The sequence below is a fragment of the Lissotriton helveticus genome, chromosome 8, assembly GCF_964261635.1.
Source record: "Lissotriton helveticus chromosome 8, aLisHel1.1, whole genome shotgun sequence".
Classification (NCBI taxonomy): domain Eukaryota; kingdom Metazoa; phylum Chordata; class Amphibia; order Caudata; family Salamandridae; genus Lissotriton; species Lissotriton helveticus.
Window position 1 is genome coordinate 618,644,219 of NC_136069.1, and position 14,986 is coordinate 618,659,204.

Consider the following 14,986-nt stretch of genomic DNA (forward strand, 5'->3'; position numbering starts at 1 on the left):
ACTGATGACATTGCGCGTTCCCTTCAGTGGCGAATAGATTTAACCAAGGGTTTCCCCACTGCAGAAAGAGACCTTGCACCATGTCCGAGTTCAGACGCCATTCGTGATCCATCTTGCACTGGCGGCTGAGTTCGTCCGCCCTGGCGTTCAGGGAACCTGCCAGGTGTTGAACCACCAGGGTGACGCCCTGGTGTTCCAGCCATGTCCAGAGGCGCAGAGCCTCTTGACAAAGGGTCCACGACCCCACCCCGCCCTGTTTGTTGCAGTACCACATGGCGGTAGTGTTGTCCGTAAACACCTGCACTACACTTCCCCGGACAGAGGGAATGAATGCCTTCAGTGCAAGTTGGATCGCCGGCAGCTCCAGAAGGTTGATATGGAGCTGGGACTCCGTCGGAGACCAGAGGCCTCTGATCTCCGCCTCTCCCATGTGGCCCCCCCATTCCAGGAGAGACGCATCAGTCACCACTGTGCGCTCTGGTTGGGGAAGGGAGAGACACATCCGTCACCACTGTGCGCTCTGGTTGGGGAAGGGAGAGGGATCTGCCACTGACCCAATCGCGGTCCGTGAGCCACCACTGGACTGTCTTGAAGTTCCCTCTGTGATCAGGACATGGTCGGACAGGTTGCCCTGATGCTGTGCCCACTGAGACTTTAGGTCCCACTGCAGAGCCCCTATCCGCCACCTGGCGTGATGTACCAGCAGTATTCAGGAGGCCATCAGCCGCAGAGTCAGCCTGACGAAACTCGGGATAAAGGCTGAAAGATCGGAATCAGAGCCTGAATATCCTGAACCTGCTGCTTGGGAGGATAAACCCGAAACTGCGCCGAGTCTAGAACCGCTCCGATGAAGAGGCGCTTCTGAGAGGGGCACAGGTGTGACTTCGGCACGTTGATGAAGAACCTCAGCGAGTGCAGGAGATCGGCCGTAGTCTGGAGGTGGGAGAAGACTGTCTGGAGCGAGCCCGACTTCAACAACCAGTCGTCGAGATAGGGGAAGACTGGAACCCCTGATCCGCGCAGATGAGCTGCGACCACCGCCATCACTTTTGTGAACACCCGAGGGGCACTGGTGAGGCCAAAGGGGAGCACGGTAAACTGAAAGTGCTTGTGGCCTACCGTGAACCGCAGGTAGCACCGTGCAGCCAGGACCTGAGCTAAAGTCAGCATCTTGAACTTCTCCTTGCGGAGGAAGCCGTTGACGCTCCGGAGGGCCAAGATAGGGCGCAGGCCCCCTTTGCCCTTCTTTGGAACCAGAAAGTAGTGGGAGTAGCAACCACATCCTACTTCTGGCCCAGTAAAGCGCTCGATGGTCCCCTTGCCAAGAGGGTCGTAACTTCCTCCTGCAGAAGCTGCAAGTGATCCCCCGACATGCGGTGGTGCTGCAGTCGCATGGCTTGAAGGGTCGCCTCCAAGGGACGGGAGTAGCCCCTTCGGACGATTTGCAGCACCCACCTGTCCGAAGTGATGGCACGCGAGTGGAGGAGGTGATGGCGAACCCTGCCCCCCACTGGCGTTGAATGGGCCTGGAAGCTCGGACTAGGAAGGCTTTGAGACAGATGCTGCGGGAGTGGATGTGGATTGACCGGGCCTCGGTCCCCCTGCACCGCCACGGTAGTTACCATGTCCGTGACCGCGTTGAGGCTGGTTCTGCGGCCTGTGGCTGGACGAACATGTGGGGGCGCCCCTTTCTTGGCCAAGAAAGGGGCGAAAAGCAGAAGTTTGCTGGCGCTGGCCCGACAGGCCCAAGGACTTGGCCGTAGCCCTGGAGTCCTTGAAACGCTCAAGCGCACTGTCTGCTTTGTCGCCAAAAAGGCGACGGACATCGAAGGGCATGTTCATGAGCATGGACTGGACATCACCCGAAAAATTGGTGGAACTCAGCCAGGCATGGCGACGGATCACAACTGTCGTGGAAATCGCTCTGCCCAGCGAGTCCGTGGTATCAAGTCCACATCTGATGGAATAACGTGCGCATCTCGCCCCTCAGCAAGCGCTTGGGTGAGCCGTGCCTGGGCCTCCTCCGGACACTGGGGCAGCACGCCAGCAACTGTATGCCACAAGGAGTGGGTGTAACGGCCCAAAAGGCAAGCGGTGTTGATAGACCGCAACACCAGACTAAGTGAAAAGAACAGTTTCTTCCCAAACTGGTCAAACCTTTTGGATTCCCGATCTGGAGGGGCAGTCAGGAATGCGGTCTGGGACGTAGAGGCCTGGATCACCAGGCTCTCGGGGGTGGGGTGTATGAACAGAAAGCAGGGGTCGCCCGGAGCCGGGGGTGGCGTCGGGCCACCTTCCGATCCACAGGGGGCACTGTGGAAGGCTTGGACCAGGTGCAAATCAGAACGTCTGTGAGGGCCTCATTGAACGGCAGCAGAGGCTCCGAAGAGCTTACTGGGGGCTGAAGCACCGCGGTGAGGAGATTAGTCCTCACAGCCGCAGCAGGGAGCTCAAGAGACAAGGCCTTGGCTGCCCTGCGCAACACCACACCATAGGTAGCACCCTCCTCTGTAGCCATGGAGGGAGGAGAAATTAAGCCAGTGTCAAGGCCACTGGCACTCCCTAGTTCGTCTGCCCAGTCCTGACTCAACTGCCAGAGGGTCCCCAGACCCCTCCCAGTCCTCCCCTTCATCCGTGTCCTGATAAACAAGCAGGAATGACGGAGCCGGGACATAGATGAATTGCTCACCCATCGACGCTGGAGACTGCGCCGGTCCGACGCTGGACCCGGACCGGGGCTGAAACTGGGGACAGCGTCGTCCGAGGACGGCGCCGGGAGTGACACCATTGGGGTCGGCGCCAGCGGAGGAGTCCTGAGGTCAACTGGCATCGACGGGGTCCACTGGGCCCTGCGTCATCGGGACCGAAGTCGACGACAGCGCCGGGGCCGAAGCCTCCGGCTCACTAGGGCCCCTAGTCAGGTCTGCGGGGCCCGAAGGAGCACCGACAGTCCTCAACGGAGAGAAGTGAGTCCTCATGGCCACCAGGAAATCACGTATCTCCTCCAGCGTCGCATGCAGTCCAGGGACCGGAGGGTATGGGACCGGACGCGACGCCTGCAGCTCCGACGGAGCCGCCCGGGTGGTGCCACCCGAACCCTCAGCCGAGTCGCACAACCGGCGAGGGGAGTCAGAAGAGTGATGTCGCTTCTTGGACTTTTTTTTAGAGTGCCTCGACTTACCTGAATGCGAGGACCTGGAGCCCGACAAACGGTGCGGGCTCCGGCTCCGCGACCAGCCCCTCGACTTCCTCCTCGACGGGGAACTCGAGTGGCGCAGAGCCAACTGCCGGAGCTAGAGTCGCTTGCAGGACCACTCCTGCCTAGACTTCGACGTCAAGGCCCGGCTGTCAGGGCACGACTTGTCGTCGTGGTCGGCCCCTAGGCAGCAGAGACACCGGTGGTGGGGGTCGGTCACCGACATCAGGCTGTGACAGGCGTCGCACGGTTTGAATCCAGGCATCCCTACCGGCACCAGGAGTCAAATCGACTCGAAAAAGATAGCCAAAATAGGGCAAAAAGTCAGTCAAAAAGTGACTAAGGTACCAGCTCTTCCAGGATATGCGTTTGCTGGCGCGGAAAAAAGAAGAACGGATGTCAGCGCGCGAGGGCGGCGTCTAAGTACTCCGACGACATCATCCCGGCGATCACGACGCAGACCACGGACGCCGAGCCCCAGACGACGCCTACCGAAACGCACGGGAACTGCTGATGAAAACTTTCCTGATCCAGTCTGACGCCTGGGCATATTTCTAAGGGAAGGAATCTAACACTAACCTGTTTCTTTCACATATATATGTCTATTGTAAAATCGTATCTATGATTTGGTTATATAAAAACATCCCATTTTGGACTGAAGAATTACAGCATGATATATAGCCGCTTCTTTTTACCATAATTTGTTTTGGTTTTTAAAAGGTATTTAACAAGTATGATTTTTGGGCGTACAAACACATGCTGAGCAAATGAAGTAGACAAAGTAATAAGTAGGAAAAGCCTTAAATTCACTCTGCATGGACATCTTAATGAGAAGCCAAGACATACTTCAAAGAAAGCTTTCATTTCTAGGTTTTGGTTAGTAATATAGGAAATATAAACTTTCACAACCAATATCATAGCGTAATACCTACATCATCAACTAAGACTTCCAGCTCGTATTCATGAATTCCACCACCTCCATAGACGCAGAAACCTACTACAATTACACCAGGTTTATCCACTGAAAAACAGATTGCATCAGGAGACCCGTTGCCTGTGTTCCAACTTCTTCCTTGACTTGTTTTGGTAAACCGATTCGGACTGGACTTGACGGAGTGCAGAGAGTTAAGCCCATCCACCTATTAACAGTAAAAACATAAATTGTCACCAACAACAATGCTCTAACCTCCTGCCAGACCATGACAAAATACATGCATTACAATTACAAAAAATATCAACAAATCAATTATATCACTGATAACCTTTTTATAAGGGAAACTTCTGGGAAAAACATCATACTAAATTCCATTTAAGTCACTAAAAGCACAACTAAATTGGCAGTACCAAAGATGTTTGTCTGTAGCTCACTTCTGTAGCTCACTGTAAAAATGTCTAAGTATCACCAAAGAAAACATCTTTTTTTGTATAGGCAAGAAAGAGATTTAATTTGTTTCTCATAAATCTGAATTACACATTAGCTTGGTCCAGTAAGAGACTTGCTGTTCATAGTTACATGAAGTGACTAGTGACCAGTTTTAACGTTAAACAGATGAGATTAAGGGGGATACCAGTTTAGATTTAGTGCACTGAAAGGGGACTTGCTAAACATACAGCTTGGATGCTTCTTGCCTAACACATGCAGGCAGACGTCTTCTCATGTGAAATGTAGAAATAAAAATGCAATGATTTGCGGGTCTGATATGAGTACTTGATCCTTTCTTGGTGTCTATCCTGCAAAACTGGCAGAAGGCTATGCACCACATCATGAAACATTAAATGGCGAGATAATAAGACTTAAATCTTATGTAGGGATTAAGTCGTCGGCTAGTTTCTTGATTTTGTGATCTGGAAAAACAAATAAGAAAAAAAAAGACTACACTTTGACACTACCTCTGATCCCATTGCAGAAGCCGTAAGCTCATTGACAATACTAGCAAGCAAGCCGCACGTGTTGGAGACCAGATGGGAAGAGAAGAGTTCATTTTCTCGCCTCAGGCTATTCCTCACTGGCAGGACAACAATGACTAGCATTTTTTCCAATACTTCTCTGAAGCTTGTCATTCCAGAAATGTTCTCTTCACTCTGCAAGAACAAGAAGAAATTACAAATATTCAACAACGCTCCTATTTTTTTTGTTTTAAACAAAGTAGGGCAAAAACATTAAGATAATATCGTACACGTGTACTCACATGACAACCAATTGAAATTACTTCTGCTGGTAAAGGAGATAAACGTTAAACTAAAGATTTATCACTTAATAGAATTTAATATCCAAATGCACTTCAAAACATATTGCCATTTAATTGGTTATGAAAATAAAGCAAACACTTGTGCTTACAATCTGAAATAATTACACAATGAAAAATAGTTGTTAATAGCTGCTGGAACAGTTTAGGGCATATACCGTATTTTCCGGCGTATAAGACGACCCGGCGTATAAGATGACCCCCCTACTTTGCTTGATAAAATGTAGGTTTCATGCTATACTCGCCGTATAAGACTACCTCCACTTCCAGCGCAGTCCAACGCAGTCCTGCATAGCCATTTTGAGAATGTATTTTATTTTATGTTGGCTCGTACTTTGTACGCTTTTGTAACCTGCTCACTTATCACTTTTTTCTCCAGGAATGTACCGATTGCTACCTCATGTATTTTGGTTGCTCACTATTGTCCCTTTTGATCCATGTAACTTAACGTTTGCTTTTGTAATTTGTTCATTTGTAATTGTTCCTCTTGTATCAATACTGTTCCTACTGTAAAGCGCTCTGACACCTTCGGGTAAAGTCCGCGCTATATACAATCGCATAAACCTTTTAGTGCATGATTGACGCCTGCACTAGTGACGTACCTATATCCCCCATAGCCCCTGCGGTGCGAGGGGAGGGGGAGCTCCGTCACTGGGCACGGACGGCAGATTAGAGCCCCTGGCTGGGTCCGAAGCGTGGGCAGGAAATGGTGCAGATTAAAACACAAGACAAAAGACGAACACAAGATCAGCCCCTCGCCAGCCCCTCGCCAGCCAGTGCAGCCAATACGCCTTACCTGTAGTATTTTCACTGCTTGAGCAATTTATTTTACATGAGGATTTCTGTATTCCTGCCAAAAAAATACGTGCTCTGATTGCGTGCTCACGCAGTGTTTTATAATGCAGAAGCAGTCTGACACCATCGGGTGTAGTCCGTGCTATGTAAGAAACGCATGGAAACATACCCTCAAAATTGGCACCCGGCGTGTAAGACGACCCCCGACTTTCCAGAACATTTTAAGGGGTTAAAAAGTCGTCTTATACGCCGGAAAATACGGTAGATGGTGATGTTTGTTAGGAACAACCCTGCAAAGATTCTGCACTTCCCAATACTCTTATGGGGCATGCTAATGGCAGGTTACAAATCCCAAGATAGGGCATTGGTGATGTAGGAAAATGCCTCTTTTGGACATGGTTAGCCCCCACTTTTTGCCTGGAAAAAGATCTCATTTCGACTAGAAGTGCAAAGGGTCCTTGCTAACTAGGTCCCCTGTGCCAGATCTACATCCCTAAACTGCAGCTCGTGTTTCCACAATTGGCCACTTTTAGCACACATATGAGTCCCTAGCAAACGGTAGCCCTGGTACCAAGGGCCATGTGGTTTAAGAGGGTCCCTAAGGGCTGCAGCACAAATTGGGCCAATCTAAGGGACCCATCACCAAGCCACTGCAGCCTGCGTGTCTTGGTGCAGATAAAACTTGAGTCAATATGGCACACATTCCCGTGTTATTCTAATGAGTGGTATCAACCTGCACAACCTGTTTAATACACTTCTTCTGTGTGTACTCTACAATTGCAGTGATTCAATGTGTGCTGCTTTATTAATGGGATCTGCCACTGTCCCTAACTGGATAATTGCTGAGCTGAGTGTGCAGAGTTTCTGTGCACCGTGTTGAAGCACACTGCGCAATGACACCAAAAGGTTCAATGAAAATTAGCAAATAATCAGTATAAACAAATTTTCAATAACTCAACAAAAAGTCAATATTAACATACACATTTATTTATTAATTAAAAATTGCATAAAGTAAAATTGACACTCAATTAACAATTCACTTAAATGAAACATAAGTATTTTCCCAACAAAGAATGATGAATGCATCAAACAGAATGCATCAAACAGAATCCGTGACCCTATTTCTTATGCCAGGCAAAATGCATTTCGGGTTCTTTGAACCCTTCTTCAGGGGACCAGATTCAATCCAGAATAAGAAACAGTGATTGGCTACCTGCTGGAACACAAAGCATAATGCATTTTGTAAATTTCAATAACGTTACAAGGTTACAGACATCCTGAGGGGGAAACATGGCGGCAGCAAGCTGTGCTGCCGCAGTGCTCCTGGAACCCGGGCTCCCGTAGAGCTAGTAAAAAAAGTAAATCTTCCACGTTTCTGTGCGCTTAAGGAAAGCGAGGGGCTAAAGCTCAAACCAGGAAACAAGAAGTGTATGGTGAGAATAACACCTCATTAACGACAGCTAAAGGCATAAATGTTCAGACACAAGGTTAGAGTCATAGTTTCATCGGGGCTAGTAAAAAAAGTAACTCTTCCACGTATCTATGTGCTGAAGTTAAAGCCAAGCGTTCAAAAGGGGGTAAATCAGCAAAAGCTATTAAGGCTGCTGTTGTTGGTTCGAGTTTGAGAATAAAACCTTCTTTAAGATTTTATTTTAAAGTGGTGCCGCAAATCTTAGATCTGGCTAAAGAGGTACCGGTGTCTGAGCCCATTATTCCTCTTCTCCCTGTCCCTCTTTCCTTAATGGATTTAGAGGGTTCTTCATCGGAGGGTAAAAAGTCTGGTACTAGCAGCGAGCCTTCTAATAACATCGCTCCGATGGAGGTTGTTGACAATGGTTTAGAAGCTGGAAGAAGTCCAGACGAACAAGGTGTTGATTTACAGCAGCAACCACTGGTATTAGAGGCATTGGCGGAACTAGAGCTGTCAAGAACGGGAGAGGCTCTGCAGGAGGCTATGGCTTTAACGTGAAACAGCTCGCAGGGAGAGACTAGCAGCGTTCTGGCAGAAACCTCATTGAAATCTATGTTTTCTTCTCTGTCGATAGATATAAAAAAGCGTTTTGAGGTCTCAGCTGCCAACCAGTCAGAAATAAGGAACTTCTGCGAATCTCTTGATAATAAAAATGACGGACTTAACTCCAGAACTGGGGTATTAGAAGAAACGGTGGCGGGACTTTCATTACATCTGGATCAGGCCAAGGTTGACATTGTGAATCTTAGAAAAGAAGATCTTGCCCTTTCTGAAAGAATGGAGACTTTGGAGAACAATGCCCGGTGCAGTAACCTCCGAATCCTTAATGTTCCCGAGGGGAGTGGGGGCACTGATATAAAGCAGTATGTTATCACACTTCTAAGAGATTCTTCAGAGCTTGAGCAGTCAGCGGAAAACCTGAGTACTGACATCCAAAGAATTCATAGGGATCCCTTTAGGAAAAATCCACAAAGATCTAAACCTAGAAAAATTCTAGTTAATTTCCATACTTACTCCCTTAAAGAGTTGATCCTTAATCTAGCCCTTAAACAGAAATCTTTGAGTGGCAAGGGCATCACTTTCCAGATAAGGTCAGATCTATCTAGGGTAACCCTGCATAAACAGTGGGAGTTGGGGTGAAGACTAGACGCCTTCAGGCAGCTAGGGGCCACTGCCCAACTCAAGTTTCCAGCCGCATTAAAGATCATGCATAACAATAAAATGTACAACATTAGATCTGTTCAGGCAGTAGACAAATTGTTGCTGGCTTTGAGTAATGAGGAAGGTCCATCAGGTTAGCCGTGGTTCCAATTTTCCCCTGTTTTGATCTGATTTTGACCATTGAATGGAGTCTCTCATTCCATTCACTAAACTGGTATTGGGGAAATTAGTCCTGAGACTATGTTCCTATGTATATCTCTTTAAATGAATAAAACGTTGTCTCTCTATACTCTAAAAAAAGAAAGACAAAGAGAATAAACATTATAAATAAAAAGAAATTGAAAAAAAGAGAACGAGAAACCTATAAAAAAAAAAAAAGAAAAAAAAGGTTTGCATATTCTAAGCTTTAAATACAATTTAGCGGGTAAACCTTAAACCTCTTAGGCATCTTGGGCTCTTCGTAAAATTTAGAAACACTGCGGGAGCCCCGAGGGGGCACGATCTTCTGGACATGTCCCGGATAGATAGGGCAAGGGTTTTCCAAGGGGGAGGGGGGTAGAACAGGGCACGGGGTAAGTGGGTGGTTCTTGCAAGGGAAAAAAAACAAAAAAGTTCCTCATTTCCTTCTTGGCAGTGCTTATTCTTTTTTTTATTATTAAAGTGATCTTTGGTATGATTATACCATCTTTGGAAGGGTTTCTGTCAGTTGCGACTGGTATTTGGACAGTTGTAGGAGAGAGGCAACCCCTTGCATGAATAGCTTGCAGATCCTCTCCTGGAATATCAATGGCCTCCGCACCAGTCCCAGAAGGGACAAGATTTTGCAATATCTCTGTGACTGTGATGCGCAGGTCATTGTTCTCCAAGAGATGCATTTGACAGAACCAGAGTTGCTCGCATTGGTTAAAAAAATTCAGGGATTGATTTTTTTATTACTACAACACAATCTATGAATAATAGGGGAGTCACGATATTGTTTAAAAGATCTGTAAAAGCCAGTCTGATATCTAAGTTAACAGACCCAGGCGGCAGATGGGTCATTGCTACAGTTAATATTGCAGGGGCACAATTTACTATAGTAGGATACTATGGTCCAAATCAGGATGACCCCTCGGTTTTGGAATCTGTCTTCTTTCACCTACTTTCTTTTCCAGAACCCACTATTTTTGCAGGTGATTTCAATATAGTTCTTGATCCACTGCTAGATAAGTCACCAAATAGTCAGGCTTTAACCCCTTCCATGCTCATGACGAGCTGAGCTCGTCATGTAACGCGGTAAATCGAAAAAAGCCGCACAGCGCAAAAATGACCGCAGCGCGCATGCGGTTAACTCCTTCTAAAACCAGGACTCTCCTATTGGCCAACATGAAACAGTATGGCTATTTAGACATTTGGAGAATAATGTCTGGGCAACAACTAGGTGTCTCATTCCGAAATTATAAATATCACAATCAAACGAGGATTGACTTTGTTCTGATTAGCCAGACATTGAAAAGTGTAGTTAAAAGCATCACATATCTCCCCTCACATTTATCAGATCACTCAGCTGTATCAATGGTAATGGCAGGTTTTTCCAAAGCAGCTCCTAGAAGCTGGTCGTTTGATCGTTCACTGCTTTCAACACAAGACGAGATTTCTTTTTTGGCAAAGGAAAGCGAGTGCTTTATGAATCTTAATATTGGCTCTGCCACACGAGGATGTGTCTGGGACTCCTTTAAGGCTTTTCTTAGGGGCCAAATTACTAGTAGGGTTTCCTACAGTAGGAAGTTATATAGAGAGGAGGTATCTTCAAGTGAGGGTTGAAATTGGTATGCTACAAAGGGAAATCAACTTGCAATCAGCCGCCTCGCCTAACCTTTTGCAAGAACTACAAAATAAGTTGGTGGAGTAAAGGGGCACTTGGACTCAGTGCTGAATGCACGTGTCCTACAGAGGTGGGAAGCCAGTGAAATCGCCCACTTTCAATATGGTGAGGGTGCAGGGAGACTTTTATCCTGGAAATCAAAGACTGACCAGGTTCGGAATAACCTTAGTTCAATTACCCATGATAACGTGGTTTACTCTTCAGATGAAGACATCAGAACAATCTTTCGGTTATTCTTTCAAGGCATCTATAACAAGGATAAGTGGTGTAGAATCTGCAGCTCATATGCCTCGAACTCAGGATTCTATTGAAGAGTGGCTGAGTGAGATATCTTTGCCATCATTGACCTTGGTACAATCAGCCTCTTTAGATCAAGAGATTACACAGGACGAGGTCAAAAAAGTTATCTTGAGTAGTAAGTCGGGGAAGGCGGTGGGCCCGGACGGCCTTCCAGCTGAGATTTACAGCGTCTTGGAGCAGGAGATTGTCCCCTTCTTAACTTCCTTATTTAACCAGATTCTCCAGGAAGGGATGTCACCACCAGTCTCTTGGGATAATGCATCAATAACTTTAATTCTAAAACCGGGTAAAAGCATCATCTTGTGGGTCATATCGACCAATTTCCATTCTAATCGCGGACTATAAAATCTTTGCTTCTATTCCGGCTAACAGGTTGGGCTCGGTTGCAGGAGGCATCCTACACCAAGACCAGAAAGGTTTTGTTAAGGGCCGACAACTCTTTGAGTTGACTTATGATCTTACAGGGTCTATCGATATTGCTTCCTCTGCCTGCTTACCCTTGGCTGTCCTAACGCTCGACGCTACCAAGGCCTTCGACAGGGTGAACTGGTCATACCTGTCGGGGATCTTGGGTAAGTTCAAAGTAGGAATCAGATTCCGCCGAGCGGTGAGATTGTTATACCAGAATCCTTCAGCCTGTCATCTGGTGAATGGATCACTGACTGACCCATTTAACATCACAAGGGGAACACGTCTCCTGTTTGACCTATATATTGAACCCGTCGCCCAACGGCTGAGGGACGACATTAACATCAAGCCTTTTAAGTGTGGGGGATGGGAGAAGAGGGTGGCCCTGTAAGCGGACGACATCTTGATCTTTTCTTCAGACCCAAGTACAGCCCTTCCTTCTGTCATCAAATTTGCCCAGAATGTTGGAGAAATCTCTGGATATGAGGTTAATGCCTCAAAAACGGAGATTATGACCTGGAACAATAAGGAGTTAGTTGCAGGGGTCCAGCCCAGTTTAAGAATGTGATAACTGGGTATAGACATCGTCCAAGATGTCAACAAAATTGTTGAGACTAATTTCTCCGTTATAGCGAAAGATTGTCGTAAACTCATGAGATCAAGGTTGTCGCTGCCACTGTCCATCCTGGGAAGGGTTAACCTTATAAAGATGACCGTTTTACCAAAGATCACTTTTTTGTTTAATACTATTCCCCTTTATTTTTAACCTTAATTTTTTAGTTAAATTACAGAATGACATTAATTCATTAATCTGGGCTCAGCGTATACCCAGAATTGCCTGGAAAAAAACTAAGGCGCCAAAGAGAAAAAGGAGGGCTAGCAGCCCCGGATCTTCAATTGTATGCATGGGCTTTTCAACTCACCCACTCCCGCATGCTTTTGAAGACACCCACCAACATCGGGATTGGCTGCATGTTTAGGGCCATGCTTAGTGGGGCAAGTTTAGCACAGGAGGGGTTTCTGTTCAAATTTGGAGATCCCAAATTAAAAAATAAAATAAAACTGTAGGTCTTGCAGGGTATGGCTAGAACATGGGCCACGGTTAGCAGCTCCATAAAATTAGGTTACTTCTCAAGTAAGGCACCTCAGTGGGATTCACCGGCGGGCCCGAGTTGGCTTGAGGATACCCTTGCCTTGCCCCTAAGAGAGGCTGGGTTGGAAGTTTCGGCGATCTGTTTGTTGAGGGATTATTGATACCATGGGAATCCCTCAGCGCTAGAAACGGCCCTAACCTTTCGAGATTTAAATACCTACAGATAGCCAGCTGGGCTCACGTACAGGCTACCATTAAGACTAGATTCCCACTAGGGGGAGGTAATCATCTGGAGTCTCAACTTCTCAATAAAATTCCAGCCAAAAAGGAGATATCTTTCTGGTACCACTCAATTTTGGAGGATATTGACGGCAAATTTCAACTGGCCGAGAAACTTTGGGGGAGCTCCTTTCCAGACGATGTGGGAAGCCTTTGGCTTAATTCTTTCAAGCTATTGTGGGATATTGTTAAACCAGCATGGCTCCGAAGAAACCATCTCTTCACTTTGCATAGGGCTTATTACTCACCACAAAAGCTCTCAAAATTCTCCAAAGACCTACAGGTAGCTTGTGCGAGGTGCGGGGCAATAGCTGCCTCGGATTTACATATGTTTTATGAATGCCCACTGCTATCTAAATTTTGGGACTCAATAAGTACTTCACTTTCAACTTCTTTGGGCCGCCAAATCATGATAAATCCCGCACTTGTAATTTTTGGCGTTATGGAGGGGGTTATGGGCCCTTCCAAACATCTTTTTTTATTGCATTCTCTTGGCTAGAAGAGAAATTTGCACAAAATGGAAGGATTCAATACCATCCGCTTTTTCAGACTGGCGGGCATCAATATTGCAGGTCTCAAAGCTCGATTTAATGAGATTAGGTAATCCAAACAAAAGAGCTTTTTGGTACCGTTTGAAGTGGGACCAACTTTGAGCCATGGGTTTTTTCCCCCCCTTGGTCCAATGATTACGCTGACTTTGGTTTTTCTCCCCTCTGCTGGCATACCCTGACTTGTTAGACCTCATCCAGGTCATAGGTATACATGTGCAGCAAAATATTGCCCTTAAGGTCTCTGATTGTGGGTCTTGGAGATTGTGACATCACTGATTGGTAAGGCCGGTTGAAAAATCAAGCCTTCCTATCCAGATTTCTGAGGCAGTATGTCACTCTCTTTAGATTCTAACCGGACGACCAGGGTAGAAAATGAGGACCAAAAAAACGAGAAAAAAAAACGTTACAAGGTTACAATAACACGGTAAAAGATTACCATCGCATGTGTCCATCCGTTTCAAACCGAAACGAGGTGCCTTCACCAGGCCCGCAAAGTAAGGTGCAAAACCCCTATTAGTCCATGAACTTCAAATCAAGTGGATCATTCCCTCGTGATTAACACCAGAAAAACAAACATTAAAGAGTATGTCAGGTGATGTTGCATACCTTCTGATAATCACTAAAGAGTTTCAGAAACTACGAACAACTAAAAACAAGCATTTGCAATGCAATAGGTCTCGCATTTGCGAGACTTAAAGCTACTAGCTTTGCAAATGACAATGCCTTTTATTTGTTTTAAAAGCCAAAACATGAGGGGCGTGGCCAAGATGGCGACGTGATCGGACCCATCTTCCTGATGCTCCCTCCGACAGCTTGATTTAGCACAGGCCCACGGCCCTAAATAGCAGTAACCGGTGCCCGGTTCTGGTGGGAGCACCCCCGAGGACCCGGGGAGCAGCAGGAGGCAGGTGGTTCCCGAGCTGGGGAGGATCGGCGCCGCCGGCGGGTGGCGAGATAGGAGCGGAGGCGGAGGCCGGCGAGAGACACAGAGGACAGAGTGCTGCAGGTGACATCTGACCTGGTGTCTGCCCGGATAACAGCCTAGCGGTGACAGCGGGAGCGGCGGACCGCTCGGTGGCGAACGAAGGTGCGGCTTGTGGCATACCGCCGACTTTGGCGGCGGAGGAGACGGCACCCCAGCTGCCCGCCATCTTGTGTGCGCTGGTGGCCGCCGAGCAAGAGGCCCTGGGGAACACCTCGGGGCAGCAGTGGAAGCTCCACACAGCGGAGGACTGCTCGTTGGGCGGTGGATGACGGCGGCTGCCCCGCAAGTCAGGATGCATCAGACATAGGCCGGGCAATTCAGCGGAAGAACAGAGGTGAGCCACAATTTTAAGACTGAGCTAGGCGGGGATCTCTGCGTAGATCGGCCTCCGAATCAGGAGAGCTGGTGGGGACGCAGGTGTGGCCCAGACTACCAATCTTCGTGGCCCCTGGCAGCAGAGAGCAACTAATAGGCGGCGAGAGCAGGGGGAGCCTTGACAGTCATGGGAAGAAGCTGTTTGCAGTACCGTGGCCTTTGAGTCTGGGGCACCTGGAAACCGCCCGCGGGAGGGAACACAGCAGCGCGACTACGCAGGAGGAGCCCCGGCGAGAGCGCGGTGAGCCGAGGTTAGTCCCCC

At 47.7% G+C, this 14,986-nt stretch overlaps 1 protein-coding gene across 5 annotated transcripts in view; it reads right to left on the minus strand.

Moving 5' to 3' along the window:
* MYCBP2 (MYC binding protein 2) overlaps positions 1 to 14,986 on the minus strand; it is a 1,909,483-nt gene that overhangs the window by 1,238,295 nt on the left and 656,202 nt on the right. For all 5 annotated transcript variants that reach the window (XM_078657470.1, XM_078657469.1, XM_078657471.1 and 2 more), the window contains 2 exons: positions 5,087 to 5,278; positions 4,129 to 4,335 (listed from right to left, as the gene is read on the minus strand). In XM_078657470.1, the coding sequence (XP_078513596.1) occupies positions 4,129 to 4,335; positions 5,087 to 5,278 (399 nt within the window). The remainder of the gene's footprint in view (positions 1 to 4,128; positions 4,336 to 5,086; positions 5,279 to 14,986) is intronic.